This window comes from Corythoichthys intestinalis, chromosome 12 (assembly GCF_030265065.1).
Source record: "Corythoichthys intestinalis isolate RoL2023-P3 chromosome 12, ASM3026506v1, whole genome shotgun sequence".
NCBI classification, from domain to species: Eukaryota; Metazoa; Chordata; class Actinopteri; order Syngnathiformes; family Syngnathidae; genus Corythoichthys; species Corythoichthys intestinalis.
In genome coordinates this window covers 48,910,272-48,931,247 of record NC_080406.1, presented here as the reverse complement: position 1 = coordinate 48,931,247, position 20,976 = coordinate 48,910,272, and the positions used below count along the sequence as shown (strand labels likewise).

The window sequence follows — 20,976 nt, the reverse complement described above, 5'->3', positions numbered from 1 at the left end:
TATTGCAGAGGATTTGGTAATTGGATTGTACAAGTCGATCGATCACATTGTGAAAACCATGAAGGATTATTTCAGGGTCATCGGTGGCATTTAAGACGACATGTTGCTGAACATTGTCACCGACCACCTCAATTTGAATAATGTCACCAGGTTGTGTAATTGCAACCACATGATCAGCCTGTCGCTGAACATTTTCCATTATGTCGTTGTAAAAGCTGACAAAATCAGGAGAATCGGCGACCCTCGACGGTGTCAATATCTGTCTCAATTCGATATTGTTAAATTTTGGTCTTACTGTTTCGCTTGCACCCCCTATTTGTGTGTCCGAGTCAGTTTGCTCCTGCGTGTCAGCTTGTACATCATTGTGCATGACACTGTCAGTTTGCTCCTGCGTGTCAGCTTGTACATCATTGTGCATGACACTGTCAGTTTGCTCCTGCGTGTCAGCTTGTACATCATTGTGCATGACACTGTCAGTTTGCTCCTGCGTGTCAGCTTGTACATCATTGTGCATGACACTGTCAGTTTGCTCCTGCGTGTCAGCTTGTACATCATTGTGCATGACACTGTCAGTTTGCTCCTGTGTGTCAGCTTGTACATCATTGTGCATGACACTGTCAGTTTGCTCCTGTGTGTCAGCTTGTACATCATTATGCATGACACTGTCAGTTTGCTCCTGTGTGTCAGCTTGTACATCATTGTGCATGACACTGTCAGTTGATTCGTTTGGAACATTGCTCGGTTGATTAAGTTGTATTAAAGCGTTTTGTAAAGGCTGAAAGAAATCGACAAAATCATCTATTGATCGAATGGCTACAAATGGATCATCTGAATCAATCAGCGTGTCTGGGTTGTGTTGCTCAAATGCCATCTCATTGTTTACCTGATTCACATTGTTTATTCCGCTGACAATATCCAACAGTTCGTAAGGTATATCAGGCTGTGACACCATTTGCTCGTTTATTTGATTGATAAAATCTTGAAATTCACACGGTATGTCAGGAATAGAATCATCCATTTTTAATCAGGATAGCAAATCAGACAAAATAATATGAATAATATCGACCTCTCGCTTCGTCAATAATGAATCCAAACGGGGTGCCAGGTTCCCGAGGAAGCTCATGCGGCCCGCTCCTGATGAGACGTGGAATTATAACTGCAAAGTTAAGAAACACATATCAGCTTGCAATTGTACAAATTCATTACATTTTCATTATGAAGTATGACATATACGTTCAATAAGGATAGATTAATAAAATATATAAATTCATTATTAAGGTCAACATACAGCTTAATAACAGGTAGATTAAATAAGAATCACACAATGTTTTGCATTTTTTTATTCAAAGCACTGCAGTAAGCGTTCCCCTCGCCTTTTTCTTGGTCTGCGTAGCGTTCCCATCTTGGAATGTGTGCGCACATACACACACACGCACGCACACACGCACATCCCTCCTCTTTCTTTTTCTCCTTCCTTAACATGTGCGCTAGGAAATGTGGACGTTTTTCTCACTATACTATTGAATTTCATTTTCATCATTAAAAAAACACTGTCTCTTACCGTTTGGTTGAACGAATAACTCATCAATCTGCGCAGTTGCATCTACAAATAGAGGGGAATTTTATAATTAATAGGACATGTAGAACATAATAGAGGGAAAATATATAATAAAATATTCTTACCCGCAACTAACACATGCGCTGGGGCGGCTTAAGAAAAAATAAAAAATATATAAATAAATGATAATTTCATTAAGGGTAGATTAATAAAAAGTGAATACATATTCAATACAAAATCATTATTAAGGGCAACATACAGCTTAATAACAGGTAGATTAAATAAGAATCACACAATGTTTTGCATTTTTTTATTTAAAGCGCTGCAGTAAGCGTTCCCCTCGCCTTTTTCTTGGTCTGCGTAGCGTTCCCATCTTGGAATGTGTGCGCACATACACACACACGCACGCACGCACGCACATCCCTCCTCTTTCTTTTTCTCCTTCCTTAACATGTGAGCACACACACACACACACACACACACACACACACACACACACACACACACACACATGCCCCCACACACACCCACACCCTCACGTCTTTCTCCTTCCTTAACAAGTGCGTTAGGAAATGTGGACATTTTTCTCACTATACTATTGAATTTCATTTTCATCATTAAAAAAAACTGTCTCTTACCGTTTGGTTGAATGAATAACCCATCAATCTGCGCAGTTGCATCTACAAATAGAGGGGAATTTTATAATTAATAGGACATGTAGAACATAATAGAGGGAAAATATATAATAAAATATTCTTACCCACAACTATTGCAGGTTTTGGGGCAGCTTAAAAAAATAAAAAATATATAAATAAATGATAAAATACATTTCATCATTTTAAAAAAAACTGTCACTTACCGTTTGGTTGAATGAATAACTCATCAATCTGCGCAGTTGCATCTACAAATAGAGAGAAATTTTATAATTAATAGGACATGTAGAACATAACAGAGGGGAAAATATATAATAAAATATTCTTACCCGCAACTATTGCAGGTTTTGGGGCGGCTTAAAAAAAATAAAAAATATATAAATAAATGATAAAACACATTTCATCATTAAAAAAAAACTGTCACTTACCGTTTGGTTGAATGAATAACTCATCAATCTGCGCAGTTGCATCTACAAATAGAGGGGGATTTTATAATTAATAGGACATGTAGAACATAACAGAGGGGAAAATATATAATAAAATATTCTTACCCGCAACTAACACCTGCGCTGGTGGTGCGTATCGAATCACCGAGGGGGTAAATATAAAATTCTCACCAACTAAGATGGCTGGCTCATCGACAGCTTAAAAAAATGATAAAACACATTTCCTTGTAAATGAATAATTTGTTTTAGAAAAAAAAAGGCTTACCTTCTGATTTAATGAATATGTCAGTTTGTGTAGAGGCATCTGTAATATGAATTTATAGAAATGTTATAAGGTTAAGTATTGGATAATCGATGGGGAAAATATTGAAATTCTCACCTGCTAAGTATGCTGTTGCTGCTGTTTAGAAAAATGATAAAACACAGTTTACATTTCGTTCTAATGAATAATTTGGTTTTAGAAAAAAAAGCATACCTCTTGGTGGAGTGGATAGGCCATTAGATTGTGAATAATAGCCACTGTCCTCCTCACTTGATCGCGATAATGGCCTACGCCAGTCGTGCGGCTGTATGTCGTTATCCGAAGTCGATTGCGAAGAATAATTAAGATCAGCCTCCGAATCACCAAGGTCCCATAGTAGGGATGGCGAAGAAGCCGGTGTCGACGCGTGATGTGTCAATTCAGTGTCCTCCGCATCAGACCTTAGGTCCAACTCTGGTGTATGGGGGAATTTTGTACTAAAAATGCATACATTTAAACAGAAAGAAAAAAGGTCTACATACCATAGTTTGAAATGTTGATTTCTTTAACCTCTGTGAATATAAAGCAAAGAAGCTTTTGTTATCAATAGCTACATCTTCATAAAGTGCCAATATTAACATCATGAAAATGAGTTGGAACTCACCTCTGGCCATTTGGTATCAGGTATGTTGAACGGACAACGAAGAAGGCGAGGAGATAGCGAATTTATAGGGTTTTCCCCACCCATTTTTACGTAATCGTATTTTGTAGTTTTTGATTTTTAAAATGTTTTATGACCTTGATCTTTAAATGAACATGGGGCTCTGCATTTTGCTGAGTGGACATACATTTGTTGAAAAAAATGCTTCGTTTCTCTCCACTGATAACGCCTTTGAGATTGCACAGATACCCATCTTAACACAAACATGAGATCTGTATATGTGTGTAGACATACATTTGTTGAAAAATGCCGCGTTTTTGCAGCGTCTCCCCCCACTGATACACAGGTCCGCGTAAACTATCATGCAATAGGAATAACATCTGCAGGACTGCGTCATGCTTCAACCATTTTTCTGTACAGACTTGAGATTCCTTCCAGTAGCATTACATTTTGGAGCTCATTTTGAGTCATTATTAGTCTAAAAAGAATAGACTTCATGGCATACACTACATTGCCATCTACCTACTGGTGTTGCGTCACCAGGAGCATTGAGGGATTCAGTACCTTGCTCAAGGATACTTAGGCGAGTTCAATAGGTTAGGTTAGGTTAAGTTAGGTTTAAAAATTAACAAGTAAGAGGATATTATGTTTTATGATGCTGTTCCTTTCACTAAATGATCAATAATTTCATATAATGTGACCAACCTGGTAAAAAGCAGTCTTCACCAGCTGAGGGCTAATGTTAACACACGTCTCGTTAATCATGGCTCCCCTCACGGTAGCTTGTTGAGAATGCCGGTTAGCTCGCTTTGGCTACGACTAGCCCAGGCGCTAGCCACGCCCTACTACTTCCGATTCTTCGTTAGGACATGTACGGACATGTCCCCGGAACACGCATTAGCACGCATGCGCTAAACACGCCCTACTACTTCCGATTCACATGTACGGACATGTCCCCGGAACACGCATTAGCACGCATGCGCTAAACACGCCCCCTCCACACACTACGTTTTTTTCTAGGGGGGACATGTACGGACATAACCCATAACACGCCTAGCACGCATGCGCTAAACTTCAAAGTTGTTAAACATCTGCCATGACCAATAGTGATCAAAGGACTACGATCAAAAGGGGTCCGGGGGCGGGGGTCATTAATCATCTGTCAGCACCAATAGAGATCAAAGGACTACGATCAAAGGGGTAAAGGGGGGCTGGGGTCATTAATCATCTGTCAGCACCAATAGAGATCAAAGGACTACGATCAAAGGGATAAAGGGGGGGGGGGGTCATCAATCACCTGTCAGTACCAATAGAGATCAAAGGACCACGATCAAAGGAGAAAGGGGGGAGGGGTCATCAATCATCTGTCATCATCAATAGAGATCAAAGGACTACAATCAAAGGGGGCGGGGTCACAGAGGTCAAAGTCATAAATCATCGGGGGCATGAACCCTACTTGACACAAGGTGTATTTTATTACTCTCTCTCAGTAGATTAGTAGATAGTTTGAGCTCTACCAGTCAACTGCGATCGACGTATTGAGCGCCTCTCATCTAGAGGGGGTCAACACCACACGGGCACAGAACTATGCCAGAACTATGTAGTGGTGGATGAAGTACTGACTTTTTTTTTTTAAACTTAGGTAAAATTACAGATACAGGTGCAAAGATTTGCTTAACTATAGTATCTAAGAAAAAATGTACTCAAGTCAATGTACATAAGTACTTGCTTTAAAATTTACAAGTAAAAAGTAAAAGTCTCCCTTATAGTGCGCAAAATACGGCATATACATATATACGTGTGTGTGTGTGTATAAGGCTACAGTATATGGCGCATCGGAGTATAAGGCCCACCTTCAATGAATGGCCTGTTTTAAAACTGCTTTCATATAAAGGGTGCACCGCATTATAAGGCACAGTAGTATTAGTAGTTGTAGTAGTAGTAGTAGTAGTGGTTGGGTTGCGTTATGCATCTACTAGATGGTGCTGCGCTAAAGGAAATGTCATGCCATGATATATATATATATATGTGTGTGTGTGTGTATATATATATATATGGCGGAATATATATATACATATATATATATATATATATATATATATATATGTATGTGTGTGTGTGTGTGTATATATATATGGCGGAAAACACTTAGGTGACTTGAAGTTCCGCTCTGAGACCCCCAATTTGGCCAAATTTCAAAATTGTCCGATATGCACGTCTGATACATTATTGGAAAGCTTAAAATGTCAATTTTCAGGGGGAAGAACATTTTTGAACAGGAGGGCATTTAAGAAAAAAAAAATTTTAAACAGCAAAACCCAAACTGGAGGTGGGAGCACGCGAGAGCAGAATTAAAGACGCCATGATTTTAACAAGATCCCAAAACTCCACGTAGCATGTATTATCGAGTATGAAGACACAGATGTGAATGGCCACGGCTGGATTTTTTTGGGGATTTTATGGGTGAAACATGGTACTATAACAAGGGTCGCGATGCAGAAACTGCAGACATCAAGGAGTAATCGAGATTTTCATTTTCATATATTTACATTTTTAAACGTTTTTTTGGGGGGGATTGATTATTCATCTAAAATATTGGGGGAAATGCGGCGTAATTTTTAAAAAAGTTTAAAATATGCAAGTGAATAATTTTTTAAAGTTTTTTTTTTTTTTTTTAAACGAAATATTAGACATCGATTAATTATTCTAAGCTAAAAATGACAGATATTTTGAATAATAAATATAATTGCTTACGTTCTTTTTATGGCTGGGTTGAAACAAAAGCGGTTGCACGATCCTGTAATTGGGGGTTTCCAGGGTAAAAGGGGACAAATTAAAAATAGTTCGGGGGCTTAATGCGCCATGAATCTGCTATGGCAGCATAAAGACATATAGTTCTATGAAACACAAAAGTTGTTTTGGCTTAAAATACAGCAGTTTCTTTGAAAGAGGAGTGCAAGAGCAGAATATATAGAATATATACATAAAAATATTTATGGCGGTAAACACTCAGGTGACTTGAAGCTCCACTCTAAGACCCTCAATTTGGCCAAATTTAAAAATTGTCTTGTATGCATGTGTGATACATCATTGGAAAGCTTAAAATCTCAATTTTCTGGGGGAAGAAAAATTATAACAGGAGAGCATTTAAAAAAAAAAAAACAAGTTTTAAACAGCAAAACTCTATCTGGAGGTGAGAGCACGCGAGAGCAGAATTACAGACGCCATGACTTTAACGAATTATTATCGCGTACTTACCTTGTTTTGATCCAAAAACTCTATGTAGCATATATCACCTAGTGTCAAGACACAGCTTTGAATGGCCACAGCTGAATTTTTTGGGGGAATTTTATGGGTGAAACATGGTAATATTCCAAGGGTCGCGATGCAGAAATCGCAGACATCAAGGAATGGTCGAGATTTCCTTTTTCATATATTTACCCTTTTAAAAGATTTTTTAAAAATGTTTCTTTGTTTGGATCGATTATTTATCATTTAACATATCGGGGGAAAAAGTAACAGAAAAAATACAATTAAGCGATAGTTATGAGGCAGATATCCGTGACTTTTTTACAGACACCAATTTTTTCATTCTGACGTAATTTGTTTGAAAGTTTAAAATATGAGAGTCAATAATTTTTTAAAGTCGTTTTTTTTTTTTTTTTAATGAAATATTGGACATTGAATAATGATTCTAAGCTAAAAATGACAGACATTTTGACAGACATCATAAATACAATTACTTAACTTCTTTTTATGGCTAGGTTGAAACAAAAGTGGTTGCGCGACGTCTGTAAACGGGGGTTTCCAGGGTAAAAGGGACAAATTAAAAATAGTTTCTGGGGCTTAATGGGCCATGAATCTGCTATGGCAGCATACAGACCAATTGTTCTATCAAACACAACAGTTCTTTTGTTTTAAAATACATCAGTTTATTTTATAGATGGTTGCAAGAGCAGAAACTGCTTTTTCAGTCTTGTCTGTGTTTTCCGCCATGTATATATATATATATATATATATATATATATATATATATATATATATATGTACATACATATCTTGTTTGTGTTGTTGTGATTTGGACATTGAGTTAATAAATAAATGTATCTAATCAATCTATAAGGCGCACTGTCTGCTTATGAGAAAATTGAAGGCTTTCAGGTCCACCTTATAGTGTGGAAAATACGGTATAAATACATACATACAGAGATCTGAGTCAGTATTCAAAGTAAGAACCAGAAAATTCATTGACTGGTCAGTTTTATTCAAAGCTGTGCAGAATTGAAAAAAACCAACAATAAAATAGACTGCACTGTGAGCAGATGCTTAACAAGCTAAAAAACTCCAAAATTTACCTTAATGGTGGATTATACGCAACGATCAGGATCATACCACCACCTACTGTACAAGACTATGGTGGGTATTATTGGTCAATATCTCGTCCACCTGCCTAATCTTGCTTGTACTCGTGTTGCTGCCTTTAGTGCTCATTTACGGTACAGTTGCACAGGGTTTATCAATTACAACGGATGCATTAAAATGAAACTATCAATTCACGAAAGAAAAAGACAAACAGAAGTGATGTGTTACGCAGGCGACAATTTGACAAGTAGTGGAGTAAAAAGTACGGATACCCACCGTAAAATGCAGTGAAGTAAAAGCAAAAAGTGCCATTTCATATACAGTATGTGCTCAAGTAAAGTACAGATACTCAAAAATGTACTTAAGTACAGTAACAAAGTACTTTCACTTTGTTACATTCCACCACTGCAACCTCGTGTTCAGGGCAGTACTCAAAACATATTTACTGAAACAGTATTAGACCAGGTGCACTCAACTGGATAGATCTCCAAGGACGCCTGTGATTTTTTAATCCCAAAAGGCAAGTTAACTATAGAATTATTCCTTTAGTGGATCTATTTAAATTATGGTTGATGGAGCTAACCTATTAATTTTAATCAACAGTAAATATGATTTTTTTCCCCCCGCGGCTGTTGAGAGTAAACTTTTAGCTTGTGTGGAATCTAAATGCATGACAAGTCTTGGATCAGCATGTGACTGGAAAGTTTCACAAATCCTTTTGCCAATTAATGGCAAGTTGAAAAGGCGGAAGCACCCCAAAGGTGAGGCGATTTAAATAACTCCACTTAATAGGCAGTGGCTCTAAGGGTTTCACTGGCAATAATTGCTCGTGACCCATAGCAATTATCACCTGCTCCCAGCAGAAAAAGGCAATTTTCAACTAATTGAGTGCTAAGACACAAGAATTGCAAAAGCTTGACCTTTAAGTGGTAGTATGGATGAAGCAAAGAGACCCTTGCGGGGCCAAAATAACCAGTCGAAAACTGTGACTTTGCAATTTACATCAGTTACCTTAATAACAGTCTTAAAGGTTAGGAAAGAATAATATCAAAACCATTTTAAAAGGATGTTTTTTAAATTCAGTTCCATCTGTTGGCTGAAAATCTCTTTTAGTGGCAGTGGAATAAGTCACAATTTTTGGCAAATAGAGATGTTTCTGGTTGACATGACATGTTTTTTGTGTCATGGAGTGTGGTATATAAAGTGAAAATGTATCTGTACCTTTTGGAATTCCTCACATTTCTACATAAAATTACCATCAAATGTGATCTGATCTTTGTCAAAATCACACAGATGAAAACTAAAACCACCCAAACATTTATAGGTTTTCATATTTTCATGAGGATAGCATGGAAACAATGACAGAAGGGGGGCAAATAAGTACCAAGTGAACCCTCTGCCTAAGACGACCTAAAGAGCAATTGAAACCAGTTTTTACTAACGATTAGAAATTTTAATCGAGTTAATCACAGCTTAAAAATTAATTCATCGTAATTAACCGCAATTCAAACCATCTCTAAAATATGCCATATTTTTCCGTAGATTATTGTTGGAATGGAAAGATAAGACATAAGACGGATATATACATTCAACATACTGTACATAAATACTGTATTTGTTTATTATAACAGAAAATCCATAAGATGGCATTAACATTATTAACATTCTTTCTGTTAAAAGGATCCACAAGAAAGACTTGTAGTTCTTAAAAGATAAATGTTTGTACAAGTTATACTAATTTTATATTAAAACCCCTCTTAATGTTTTTATAAAATTTGTAAGATTTTCAATCAAAAAATAAACTAGATGCACTAAATACACCACAAGGTGTCAATGGCGAGTTTTAAATTAACTTAGAAATCAAGCCAAATAGTGTGTTTTGTCCCTCGACTGCCGCCGTAGTTTCCTGTTTTACTGCGGGTTCATTGTACCTTACGTTCATTTGAGTGCTGGCTTCGCAACGTACTTGACCTCTGATAGTTTGTATATTTTGTTAATAAATATTGCCATCCAGTGTATTTGTTGAACTAAACGAAATGTTTAAATAGAGTTAGACCAAAGTCTCCGTAAGTTTTATGTGTATGTTGCATAGCTATTTTGATTGGGAATGCCAGTTCTCTTTGCACTGTTGTTTAACTGTGTGAGAATAGGGCTTCATTAAAACAAATTGAAGCGCTTTTCTTTTTGTGAACATTTTTTTGAGAGATATTATTTTTGATGTGCTTTCACTAAATGATACTTATGTTTGTTGTGAAGGTGTTGCCGAAGCTTATGCCAATAAACGGCACAAGCCTTTTGTAATATTCTGATATAGAATTATCCGAGGCACCTTTAAGTGCACGCGGCGCAAGTGTTGTTTACTCACATGATGCAGGAGTGAGTTAGAGTTACGGCCTGCCGAGAGCCGTAAGTTGTGGTAATGTTGAAGCTGAATGTGCAAATAAATAAACAAAGTGCCAGCACGTCGAGTGTGGTATACCTATGTCAAAAAAAAGCACAAAACAAGACACCTTTCTTTGCTTCTTAGCTTCCAAGTGCATCATTGTAATCTGTTTGAGGCAATGCATGAGCAGGTCATTCCGCGCATGCGTTAAATATTTTAACGTGATTAATTTAAAAAATTCATTTTTGCCCGTTAACGCATTAAACTTGACAGCCTTAGTTTTCACTAAACAATTTAAGTCAGGTGTGTGCCCAGTAACTGATTAATGGTTTAAAGCTGCCCCGCCCACTATAAAACACACACCTGGTAAGAATTGTCTTGATGAGAAGCATTATCTGATGTGCATCATGGCTCGGTCAGAAGAGCTGTCTGAAGACCTGCGATCAAGGATTATTGATTTGTATAAAGCTGGGAAAGGATACAAAACCATCTCTAAAAGTCTGGATGTTCATCAATCGACAGTTAGAAAAGCTCTGCAGAAATGGAGAGACTTTGGCACTGTTCCTTCTCACCCAAGGAGTCGCCGTCCACCAAAGATGACGCCAAGAGTTCAGCACAAAAATACTCAGAGAGGTAAAAAAAGAACCCTAGAGTGTCTGCTAAAGACTCACAGGAATCACTGGCACAGTCCAATGTCTCTGTGCACACATCCACTAAATGTAAAACTATGGCCAAGAATGGTGTTCATGGGGGGACTCCACGGAGGAAGCCACTGCTGTCTAAAAAACCCCATTGTTGCTCGTTTAATTCATTTGCTCCCAGAAACGTATAAATATGTTCTATTTTTAAATGCTTCATTGTCCCAAAAACATATTTATACGTCTTTTGTGTTTTTTTTTTGTTTTTGTTTTTTTTTACAAGAAGCTTCTATAAGAGAATTTTCGTCAAAACACAAGACCAGAAAACGAAAGTTATCAAGCAAGTCGAAGATCTGGCAGCTTATGAAAACTAATCATGACCCAAGTGGCGGACTCTCTGCTCTCATCACAACTACAGTTGGAAGACCAATTTGAAGATAGTTCCAATGAAACAAATGTACTGGATCTAATCAACATAACGAGCACATTGCCACGATCGACAATGGACTATTGGGAAAATGAACAATCAGAGGGGATGGTTACTATAAAAAAAACAACAACTTGTAATCACTACAAAATCTGAATGTCAAAAATTGATATTCGATATTTTCTGCGTCAAATATGGTATACTGGGGAAGGGTTTCAATAAGCTTCGGCTTCTCCCATCATCCTTTTTCTTTGCGGGTTGAATTCATTGTATACACATATAAATGCTGTATGTTTGTATGGATTTGTCATGCCTGAAGGGAAAATAAATAATAATAGCTTGCGATCTATCTGAGAAACAAAAAAACAAAAGCTACAAACCCATTTCAAAGCAATAAAACTGGCGACTGGAGGGCAGTAGCGCATTTTGTAAGACCCACAACCCGATTCAACAGCAATGAATGGCCGGGCAGTACGGTCGGAGCGCTGGCGGCATGATGCCAGGTGGCGCTCCGACCGGACAAAACAACCTAGAGGACGCCTGGGAGGCCAGGCGCTGGACCAGGGGCGGACTGGGACCAAAAAGCAGCCCTGGACTTTGACTCAGCCCAGCCCACAAGAATCGCTGTTCGAAGGGAAACAGACCCTCTAGGGGGGTCCGGGGGCATGCCCCCTGGGAGATTTTTATTTTTATTTTTTTTACATTTTATTGTAAAATGCATCAATTTCGTGCACTTTGAGAAAAAATGAAGCGGCTATGAAGAACTACACATTGCATTGTTATACATATACTATATAGTTTATTATTTTCTTCGCAGTATGTTAGCCATTTTCTATCTGTGCCATCTTTGCGTATGAATACTCTTTGTACAGTCAGGTGTTTTGTCTTCTGAGGGTGGTAAGTAAAAAATGTGTCTAGACTGTGACTGTCTGACTTGGGGCGCTCAAAGTACTACAAAGCTGAACTGGAATTGGATTCATCTTCTGCCCTAGCTCTGTGATCAACCTGAATAAACAAATTAAAGAATTTATATTTTTTAAAGCAAGTTTTATGTATCCAATTGATTATAATAGCACCTATCCCCCGTGTCTATACAATGACTTCATTGTTTATGCCATAATTAATCTTACCACACAAATAATAAATTTAAATGAAAATACAATAAACATTTGAAGACAAATCCTTTAAACATAACCTTCATTGAAAAGTATTAACCAGAAAACAACGATATATAAATGATTAAAAATATATATCAATTTAGCTACCTAAACTTTAAAGTAAAACCATTCATTTCATTAATATTTTATATTTCTTATGAATTAATATTGCTGCTGCGTGTGCATTCGTTGTTTTAAAGCTAAAATATTTTTTTTGTAGGACTAGCATACTGTAACTTGACACGATTTAAAACGGGTACATGGACTAGCTGGCACTAACCCTATAATTGTCATTTATTTCATTTAAAATGGAGCTACCTGGTGGATAACAATTGTCAGTATACCGAGCAAATAAACCTCTTCATCCCTACTTACTTGCTCTGCGCTTGTTTTGGGGAGCTTCCACCAGTTTATCATTACCACCTCCTTCTCCGCGCCACCCTTCTCTTTTCTTTTTTTTGCCACCACCATCCATATTGTGCATTAACGCTCGTCGCTATCAGATTGGCGGTGAACAGCCAGGCGCATTGCTGCCACCTGTCGGATAGGATGCGAACTGTACATAATCAGAGGATGGGGGGATTAAAACAGTGATGTATAATGAATGGCGGCCACCGGCCGTCCAGGGCACCGGCCGTTCTGTGATCCTCCAGAAGCCACAGATTACCAGTCCGCCCCTGCGCTGGACGACCGAGCAAAACGACTGTGACCCCCAGAGGAGCGGTTCGCCGAGCAGACCCCGCAGAGAGGCAAAAATCGATCTTTGTGAGACAGACAACGATGAGGGAAAAGTTTACATGCCTGACGTGGCGACAACGGCGTCATCTCGGCGAGAAAGCGTCATCTCTCATTAGTCATGTATAAATAAATTGTTACTTGGCTATGAAAAGCTCTATTCGTCTGGTTATTCATGGTATTTTGTAAAAGGAAAACATTCAGATGTTTGGGATGTAACTAATGCAAAAAACAGCTTTGTTAAAATCAAAGTTATATTTGAAATGTATGTGTTTACAAAAAGCTGATTTTCTCCGTTTTTTCATCAGAAAGGGGAAAATTGCTCAAACTAAGCTATTTTCTAATGCTGATTTCTAAAGAATGGATAAAGATATGAGCTTTTTTTCTGCAGAAAAAAGAGAGTCTAATCTCTCTTTTGGTGGGTTCCATGTTTATATAGCAATAGAACAGAATTTTCTGTGGGCCTTGCGAAATCAGTCAAAATCCAGAAAAACGGCCGGGAGTGAAGGGCCTTTCTCTGGTGAAAATGGCTGGGAGTGAATGGATTAATGTTCGCAAAAAGGCACTTGCACACTCCACAAAAGTTTTGGCAAAATATTTCGTGGACTGATGAAACCAAAGTTGATTTGTTTGGGAGTAACACACAACGTAACATAACACATGTGTGGAGGAAAAATGGAACAGCTCACCAACATCAACACCTCATCCCCACCGTGAAGCATGGTGAGGGAGCATCATGATTTGGGGCTGTTTTGCTAACTCAGGACCTGAACAAATTGCAATCATTAATGAATAAAGAATGAATTCAAAAGTTAATCAGGATGTTTTGCAGGAAAACATGAGGCTGTCTGTCAGACAGTTGAAGCTAAAAAGAGGATGGATGCTGCAACAAGACAATGATCCAAAACACAGAAGTAAATCAACTTCAGAATGGTTTCAGAAGAACAAAATACACATTCTGGAGTGGCAAAGTCTAAACCCAGACTTGAATCCCATTGAGATGCTGTGGCATGACCTAAAGGCAGTGATTCATGCCAGCCATCCCAGGAATCTGACTGAACTACAGCAGTTTTGTAGAGAAGAATGGGCCAAGATTAGTCCTGATCGATGTGCCAGAATGATCTGCAGCTACAAGAAGCATCTGGTTGAAGTTATTGCTGCCAATGGGGGGGGCACAAAATATTAAATGTCATTGTTCACTTACTTATTTTTCCGCCTTCTGTCATTGTTTGCATAGTATCCTCATTAAAATATGAAAACCTATAAATGTTTGGGTGGTTTTAGATAAAGCAGACACTGTTTTTTCATCTGTGTGATTTTGACAAAGATAGATCACATTTGATATATATATATATTACAGAAACAGAGGACACGTCCTCTAGGATGTTAAACATTGATTAAGTACAAGCCTGTCTAAAATGATTCATAGAATGTATAATAGACACAGCAAAGTCTTTCAGTTCACCCCCTCTGATGTTAGATGAATGTGCTATATTTAGCCTGCTCAGAGTGCCGAAGGTCAGGGGAGACCATGTGCTTTGATCTTGCAGAGAGAAATAGCATACATCTTCTATAAATGAGCTGGTAAGCAGGGTTTTAACTTGTATTTGTATACATTTTGATGAAATGGGTAACTGACATTCGTATTTTTGAAGTATTCTCAAGCTCACATGGCAATATCTTGATCATGGCAGGGTTTGATGTCAATTTTTTGCCCAACAGCCACGGTGGCTACTGAGTTACTACCCACTTGCCTTTTTCTCTAGCCACAATATATTGTTAGATAATAGGGGTTACGCGCAGTCAAGTTCTTCAATTGGTGCTACGGTTCAGCAATAGCACACATTCATTATGGCTGAGGTGCAGCTACGAGATAAAACTTTAAAGGTGGAATCTATGCATATACAGAGTGTAAGTGTTAAAATCATGACCTGAGTTTATTAATGGTATAATTTCTTGAAAAAAAAAAATACTAATCTTAATATTGTTGATTTTTTTTTACTTAATTGTCTTGTCCAGAAAGGGACTGTGTCACTGGTACAATTTTATTTACAAGGACATGCTTGGTATACTGCCCTCCTACGTACATCTGTAACTTAATGGAATAGGCTTGGTCTTATGTTTTGCGTTTTAATGATCATCTGTTGCTTGCTGTTTCATTTGCTTATACGGAGCTGGGGGAAATGTGTATTAATTGAATGTTTATGAATTCAGTTCCTTCTGCTTGGAATATTTTGTAAAAAGACTTTGAATTAAGTTAACATAGACTAGGTTCATATTGCAGGTCTTAATGCACAAATCCGTTTTTTTCGTGTTTTTCCGATTCGATTGAGGCATTAACTTGACGGTCTGAACGGGACAAGTCGCATAGAAGTGGACTATTTCAAATCCGATCCGGGTCACTTTCGTATGTGGTTTAAATCCGATTTGGGGCACATTTCTCCAGAATGTGGCGGTGGTCTGAACTGTCAAGTCACCCAAATCAGAATTCATGCAGCAATTACGTCAGCAAAGAGCGAGAGCGGCACGCAAAATGGCAGCGATGTAGCTGTTCAATAGCGTTAGCATCTAGATTGAACTCAGCTTTTACGACAGAGGAGGCTGGCTTGACCGTTGTCGTAAAAAAATACTATGAAGAAAAGGATAAGCCTGATAAGCCTCTGTTTCTCTTACTGCACACCAAATTAACAATATTTCAGTATTGCTTACATGGCCAAGCTTATGTGTGTGTCAAGCACGCAAAGTGCATAGTTATTTGTTTTGATGCTTCTGCGCATGCAGGTCAGTTTCCTCAGCGCGTGTCGGACTGCGAATTAGTGCGTATGCGTAGTACTTGAACGGGCTCAATGGACAATGGCAGTCTGAACGGGCACGCCAATAAAACACATATGCCAAAAAAATCAGAATTCTGCATTAACAAGAATGAACCTTGCCTTAGTTCATTAAGCAATTTTACATCTAGACTGACAGCCCTTGAGGAAACCTCCTTTTCTGTGGAGTGTTTTTCATAAATCTTGTGTTTTATTTGATGAAACTTGTTACTGTTTGTACAACACAGTATTGTATTTTAAATTTTGCTGCTTCTTGGCAAGGCTACTGTAAATACAAGGTTGTCGTTGTTTTTTATCATGATGGTACTCTGGTTAAATAAAGGAATAAAAGAATCAACAGACAAGCACAGAAAATTGGATTGCATTACAAAAAATTTTCAGATGAACGTGCTGAGTGATGTTCACTCGATTGGAAACAGGCAGACGGAGTCACAAACGCATGTGATGAATTATGTGGACGCCCAGTTCTATTACACAGAAGAAAAACTGACTGAATGCACAAAAAACTGGTCAGTGAAAAAAATCAGTGAAACCCAATTGCACAAAACCTTTGGTGTAAAAGAACTGAGGTTCCACTGATCATCATCAAACAATTTCAAGCATGAGGGTTAGCGTGTCAATCTTATGAAAAGGCCCTCGATTGGAGATCGACCGATACCGATTATTAGTCGTTAGAGGGGCCAATAACCGATTTTTGGAGCCAGTGTTTATTTGCAGTCAAAGTGTAAAAATTGGCGTAAAATAATTGAATAATGCAAACACTGAAGTTCATTGCAATGCCTAAAGCATTTTATTGAATCACACAAATAAAAAATTAGTAGCTCCAGAAATGCATGAATTTCCTAGACTCAGAAACATCTCTTATAAAGTTGAATAAAAGGTTAAGTAAATAGCTTTCCGGAAAAAGGGCTGTCCCCCCCCCCCCCCCCCCCCCAAATGTTTTTAAACATGTTACTTGTTTTTATTAAATGCTTCATTGAGTGAGTCCAGTCAAATCAGCGCAGCCCATCCCTCCTCCTACAGCCCAGCATAGCCCCCCCAGGATCCAGGGTGGTCGCCCGGGCCATCTGCGGTCCCATCAACCAGCCCTCAGGGATGGGAAGAGGGGACACACCACCAACTCCAGGCCTGCCCCCACTCCTGTCCGCCCATACGGCCCACAGCCACAGCCCCCAACCGGCACAGCACGCCGCGGGACCCCCAGTGGCCAACCAAGCCAAGGGCAGAGCAGGATTCCCCACCGGAGTAGGTGACATCCAGAAGATACACCGGCGTTCAGCCAGCGAAACGGGGACCTCCCCCCACTCCCGCGGCCTAGGCAGAGGGGAGGCCACACCCCGGGAGCCATGCCATAGAGGAAAAGTGTGGGACCCACCTACAACCCTATTACTGTGGCTGCCAGGTTCCCAGCTGGCAGCCATTACCCAGCACCGTGATGGGATTGTGTGGGGAGGGTAGTGCAATGTATACATTAAAATAGGAGAGCTCAGCTTGGGGCAGTGGGACCGCTGTATGGGATTTCTACCCAGCCCTCTGTCCCACCGCCTTTTGCCGGAGCTCTCCCGCGGAGTATGATGTGTGTGGTGCATTAAAAAAAGGTGCAGGAACGGCGGGGCCTGCCGTGAGGAGGTAACCGTGAGCACCCCCACCCCCTAACAGGTCTCAGCCATCCCAAAACCTTGTGTGTGTGTGTGTGATGCATTCAATCAGGGGGGAGCCGGGTGTATGGCGACTGTATGGCCCCGCCCCAACTCTCCCCGGAGGAATGAATGAGTATGTAGGTGCCAGGGTGAAAGATATTTACAGTACAAAATGAGTGAATTAAGAGGCAGGCTCCTGCAGGCGTGGCCCCGTCTATCCGAACCACTAGCTGCAGGGCAGGAGAAACGCCAGGGCCACGATCAACCCCAGCCCCGTACCACCCCCGGCGCACCCGCAACCGCCGCCCGAGAACCCGCCCCGCACCCCGAACAGGCGCTTCGCCAAGCGCCGGAGACCAGGGGACGTCCACCCCACCGGCAAGGGACAGTAGACCCCGTCCAAGGCCCCGCGGGCACCAAGAGGCCCCGCCGACCACCCCGCCGGCAGGAGGGCAGTGGCAGCCGCCGCAGTCCGGAGAGGCGGATAGGGCCGGAGACAGACCAAGGGGAGAGGGAACTGTGGCCGCAGCATACACCCCCCACCCCACTACACCCCACCCAGGGGAAGGGCCAGGGAAGGGCCGCAGCCCCGGGGCGACCCCGGGGCGGCACCCCCACCCATCGCGAGACCACCGCGCCCCGACGGGACCCACGCACGACCAGATGCAACCAGACAAGCTCAAGCTGAAAACCCCGGGGCCCCAACAGCACAGGGAAGGACGCCAACAAACTCCACCTGTGCAGCTGACAGAAGAAGAGGTTTGTCAAACACCCTTAGATGTATGCCAAGGACCAGTGGAGTGTATTATTTAAACATAGTTCCTTAATTGTTCTGAATCTGGTAATTTATATATAGAGTTTCCCAGAAAAAATGCATACATTGCCCAGCAGCTGGCAACCAAATTGTCTATGAGTTTCTTTGTAGATTAAACCCATTGACTTGACTAAACTTTGAAGAAAGAAAATTGTTTATCAAATGCCACTGAGAGTGTGAAAATGCAGTTCAGGAGTAAACATGTCCAGTTATCAGCCATAAAAGGATGCATACAACTTCCCGGGACACCCTACATATATCAATTTATGTATACATTTTTATTATTGTTGTGGCATTTCTTCGCAGGCGAGAGAGAATCCTGATTCTATGTTCATCATTCTAGCAAGTGTTTCCCACTGTTGTTCGTATTTGTCCATTTTATTTGTCCGTTTGGCAGATATTTTCTCTAATGTTATATATTCAATGATTAGATTTAGCCATTGGTTCGTGTTATTATTATTTTTTTCCCAACTCAACAATATTGTTTTTTTGGCAATTGTTAACTTGCCAGTAGTGAACGGGTTTGATGGTTTGAGATATTCACTGTATTCAGATCGCCAAGCAGAAAAAGAATTGGAGAGAATGGAATCCTGCAGTTCAATAGGAAAGAAAGTTTCTTCGTTACTTGTGACCAAAACTCTTGCACTGGTTTACATTGCCAAAGAGCATGAAAGTATGTATCTGAAGTATCTTTGTTGCAGTTTGTACATTTATCGGATTGGGAGAACCCCATTTTGTGCATTTTAGATTGAGTAATATGCATCTGTGCAGTATTTTGAACTGTATAAGTTGAAGGTTCTTATTCTTTGTCATTGTAAATGTATTTTTACAGATGTGGGACCAATAGTTATTGTCTAATGTTACCAAAAGGTCGTTACTCCATTTTTCGATTGGTAGACAAGTAGAGTTGCTACATGAGAAAGCTTTATATACTTGTGAAAGTATTTTTTGTTGTTGCTGAGGTTGGATGTTTACTATTTTATTTACGAAAGGCGGTGGGTCTAACGTACCCATTAGTGATGGGAATTTGCTTTTGATGGCTGCCCTGATTTTATTGCATTGAAGGAAATTGACCCCTTTGATTTGGAAACCTTGTAGTATTTTTTCATATTACATGAATGTTTTATCTTTAAACAAATGCTGGAACTGCTTTATTCCCGTGTCATCCCATGTGCTAAAATATATAGGAATTTTATTAACTCCGAAGTCTGGGTTGTGCTAGATTGGTGAAAATTTGCACGGCGCTAACTCTGATTGTGTAATTTCCATTCCTTTCCACCAGGCTTTCAAGGTACATGCTATCATTGGATTCTTGAAGCAGCTATGGTGCTTGATATTAGAACTAATAAAGGGGAGGTTTGCCAGTTATATTCACTTGCAGTCTGTTTGCTCTAATTCTAGCCATGACTGTTGTTCAGTGTTAAGATGTAACCACTTAATAAGAGATTGTATATGATTTTCTATATAATAGTGTTGGAAATTGGGAGCCTCTAAACACCTCTCTGATTTATTTCTTTGCAAGTTGGCAAGGCTAATTCTGTTTTTCTTGTTCTTAAAGTAGAATTTTGTGACGGCTGAGTCTAGGTCTTGAAACCATTTTTGAGTGGGTTTAAAGGGGATAATTGAGAACAAATAATTAATTTGTGGCAATATTTTCATCTTGACTGTCACTATCCGGCCCAAAAGTGAGATGGGTAGATTACTCCAGTGTATCAAATCTTCACATATTTTTGCTAAGAGAGGTGTATGATTTAGCTTTGTTAATTCTGTAAGTTTTGGTGAAATGTTGATTCCAAGATAGTTTATGTTCCCTATTGGAATATTGTAATTTAGATTTTATCTGCAGTATTCCATGAGTTTGTTGATAAGGGCATTATAATTATTTTGACCAATTTATAGCTTAATCTGATATTTGTGAAAATTTCTTTATAAGTTCAAAAACCTCATGAAGGGAGGATTCTGTTTTTTTCTAGATATAATAATATATTGTCTGCGTATAAGTTGATTTTATGTTCTGATGTTTGCGAGCGGATCCCTTTAATCTTAGCATTTTGTCTTATTGCAATTGCTAATGGTTCGATAAATAGCGCGAATAACAGGGGTGAAAGTGGGCAGCCTTGTTGAGCTTTGAAGACAAACTTTTTGAAATGACCCCATTTGTGATGACAGTGGCTTTTGGGCGTTGCAGAATGTTTTTATCCAGCGGATAAATGGCTCACCAAAGCCTGTTTTTTTTTTTTTTTTTTTTTAAATCCAGTTGTTGCCCTGCGATTGGCTGGCAACCAATTCAGGGTGTCCCCTGCCTACTGCCCGAAGTTCGCTGGGATAGGCTCCAGCACTTCCGCGACCCTCGTGAGGAATAAGCGGCATGGAAAATGAATGAATGAATGAATGAATCCAGTTGTTGTTCCAGTATGTCAAATGCTTTTC

The 20,976-nt window shown here is 39.5% G+C and overlaps 2 protein-coding genes across 4 annotated transcripts in view; one reads left to right on the top strand and one right to left on the bottom strand.

The window, feature by feature from the left end:
• Nucleotides 1–20,976, top strand: part of LOC130927130 (inactive dipeptidyl peptidase 10-like) — a 262,038-nt gene that overhangs the window by 63,394 nt on the left and 177,668 nt on the right. The gene's annotated exons all lie outside the window — the stretch shown is intronic.
• Nucleotides 586–4,807, bottom strand: LOC130927131 (uncharacterized). Of its 3 annotated transcripts, none has more exons than XM_057852710.1 (14): nt 3,563–4,807; nt 3,441–3,470; nt 3,133–3,372; nt 3,037–3,057; nt 2,923–2,961; nt 2,763–2,855; nt 2,640–2,681; nt 2,541–2,567; nt 2,418–2,459; nt 2,319–2,345; nt 2,197–2,238; nt 1,684–1,710; nt 1,562–1,603; nt 586–1,156 (listed from the first exon to the last, which is right to left on the bottom strand). In XM_057852710.1, exons 1-14 carry the CDS (start codon nt 3,570–3,572, stop codon nt 1,038–1,040), a joined length of 801 nt encoding a protein of 266 aa, XP_057708693.1. In that variant the 5' UTR covers nt 3,573–4,807; the 3' UTR covers nt 586–1,037. The 3 variants fall into 3 exon arrangements, with proteins under 3 accessions (XP_057708693.1, XP_057708694.1, XP_057708695.1); XM_057852711.1 differs by having other exon boundaries at nt 3,037–3,054; XM_057852712.1 differs by lacking the exons at nt 2,319–2,345; nt 2,418–2,459.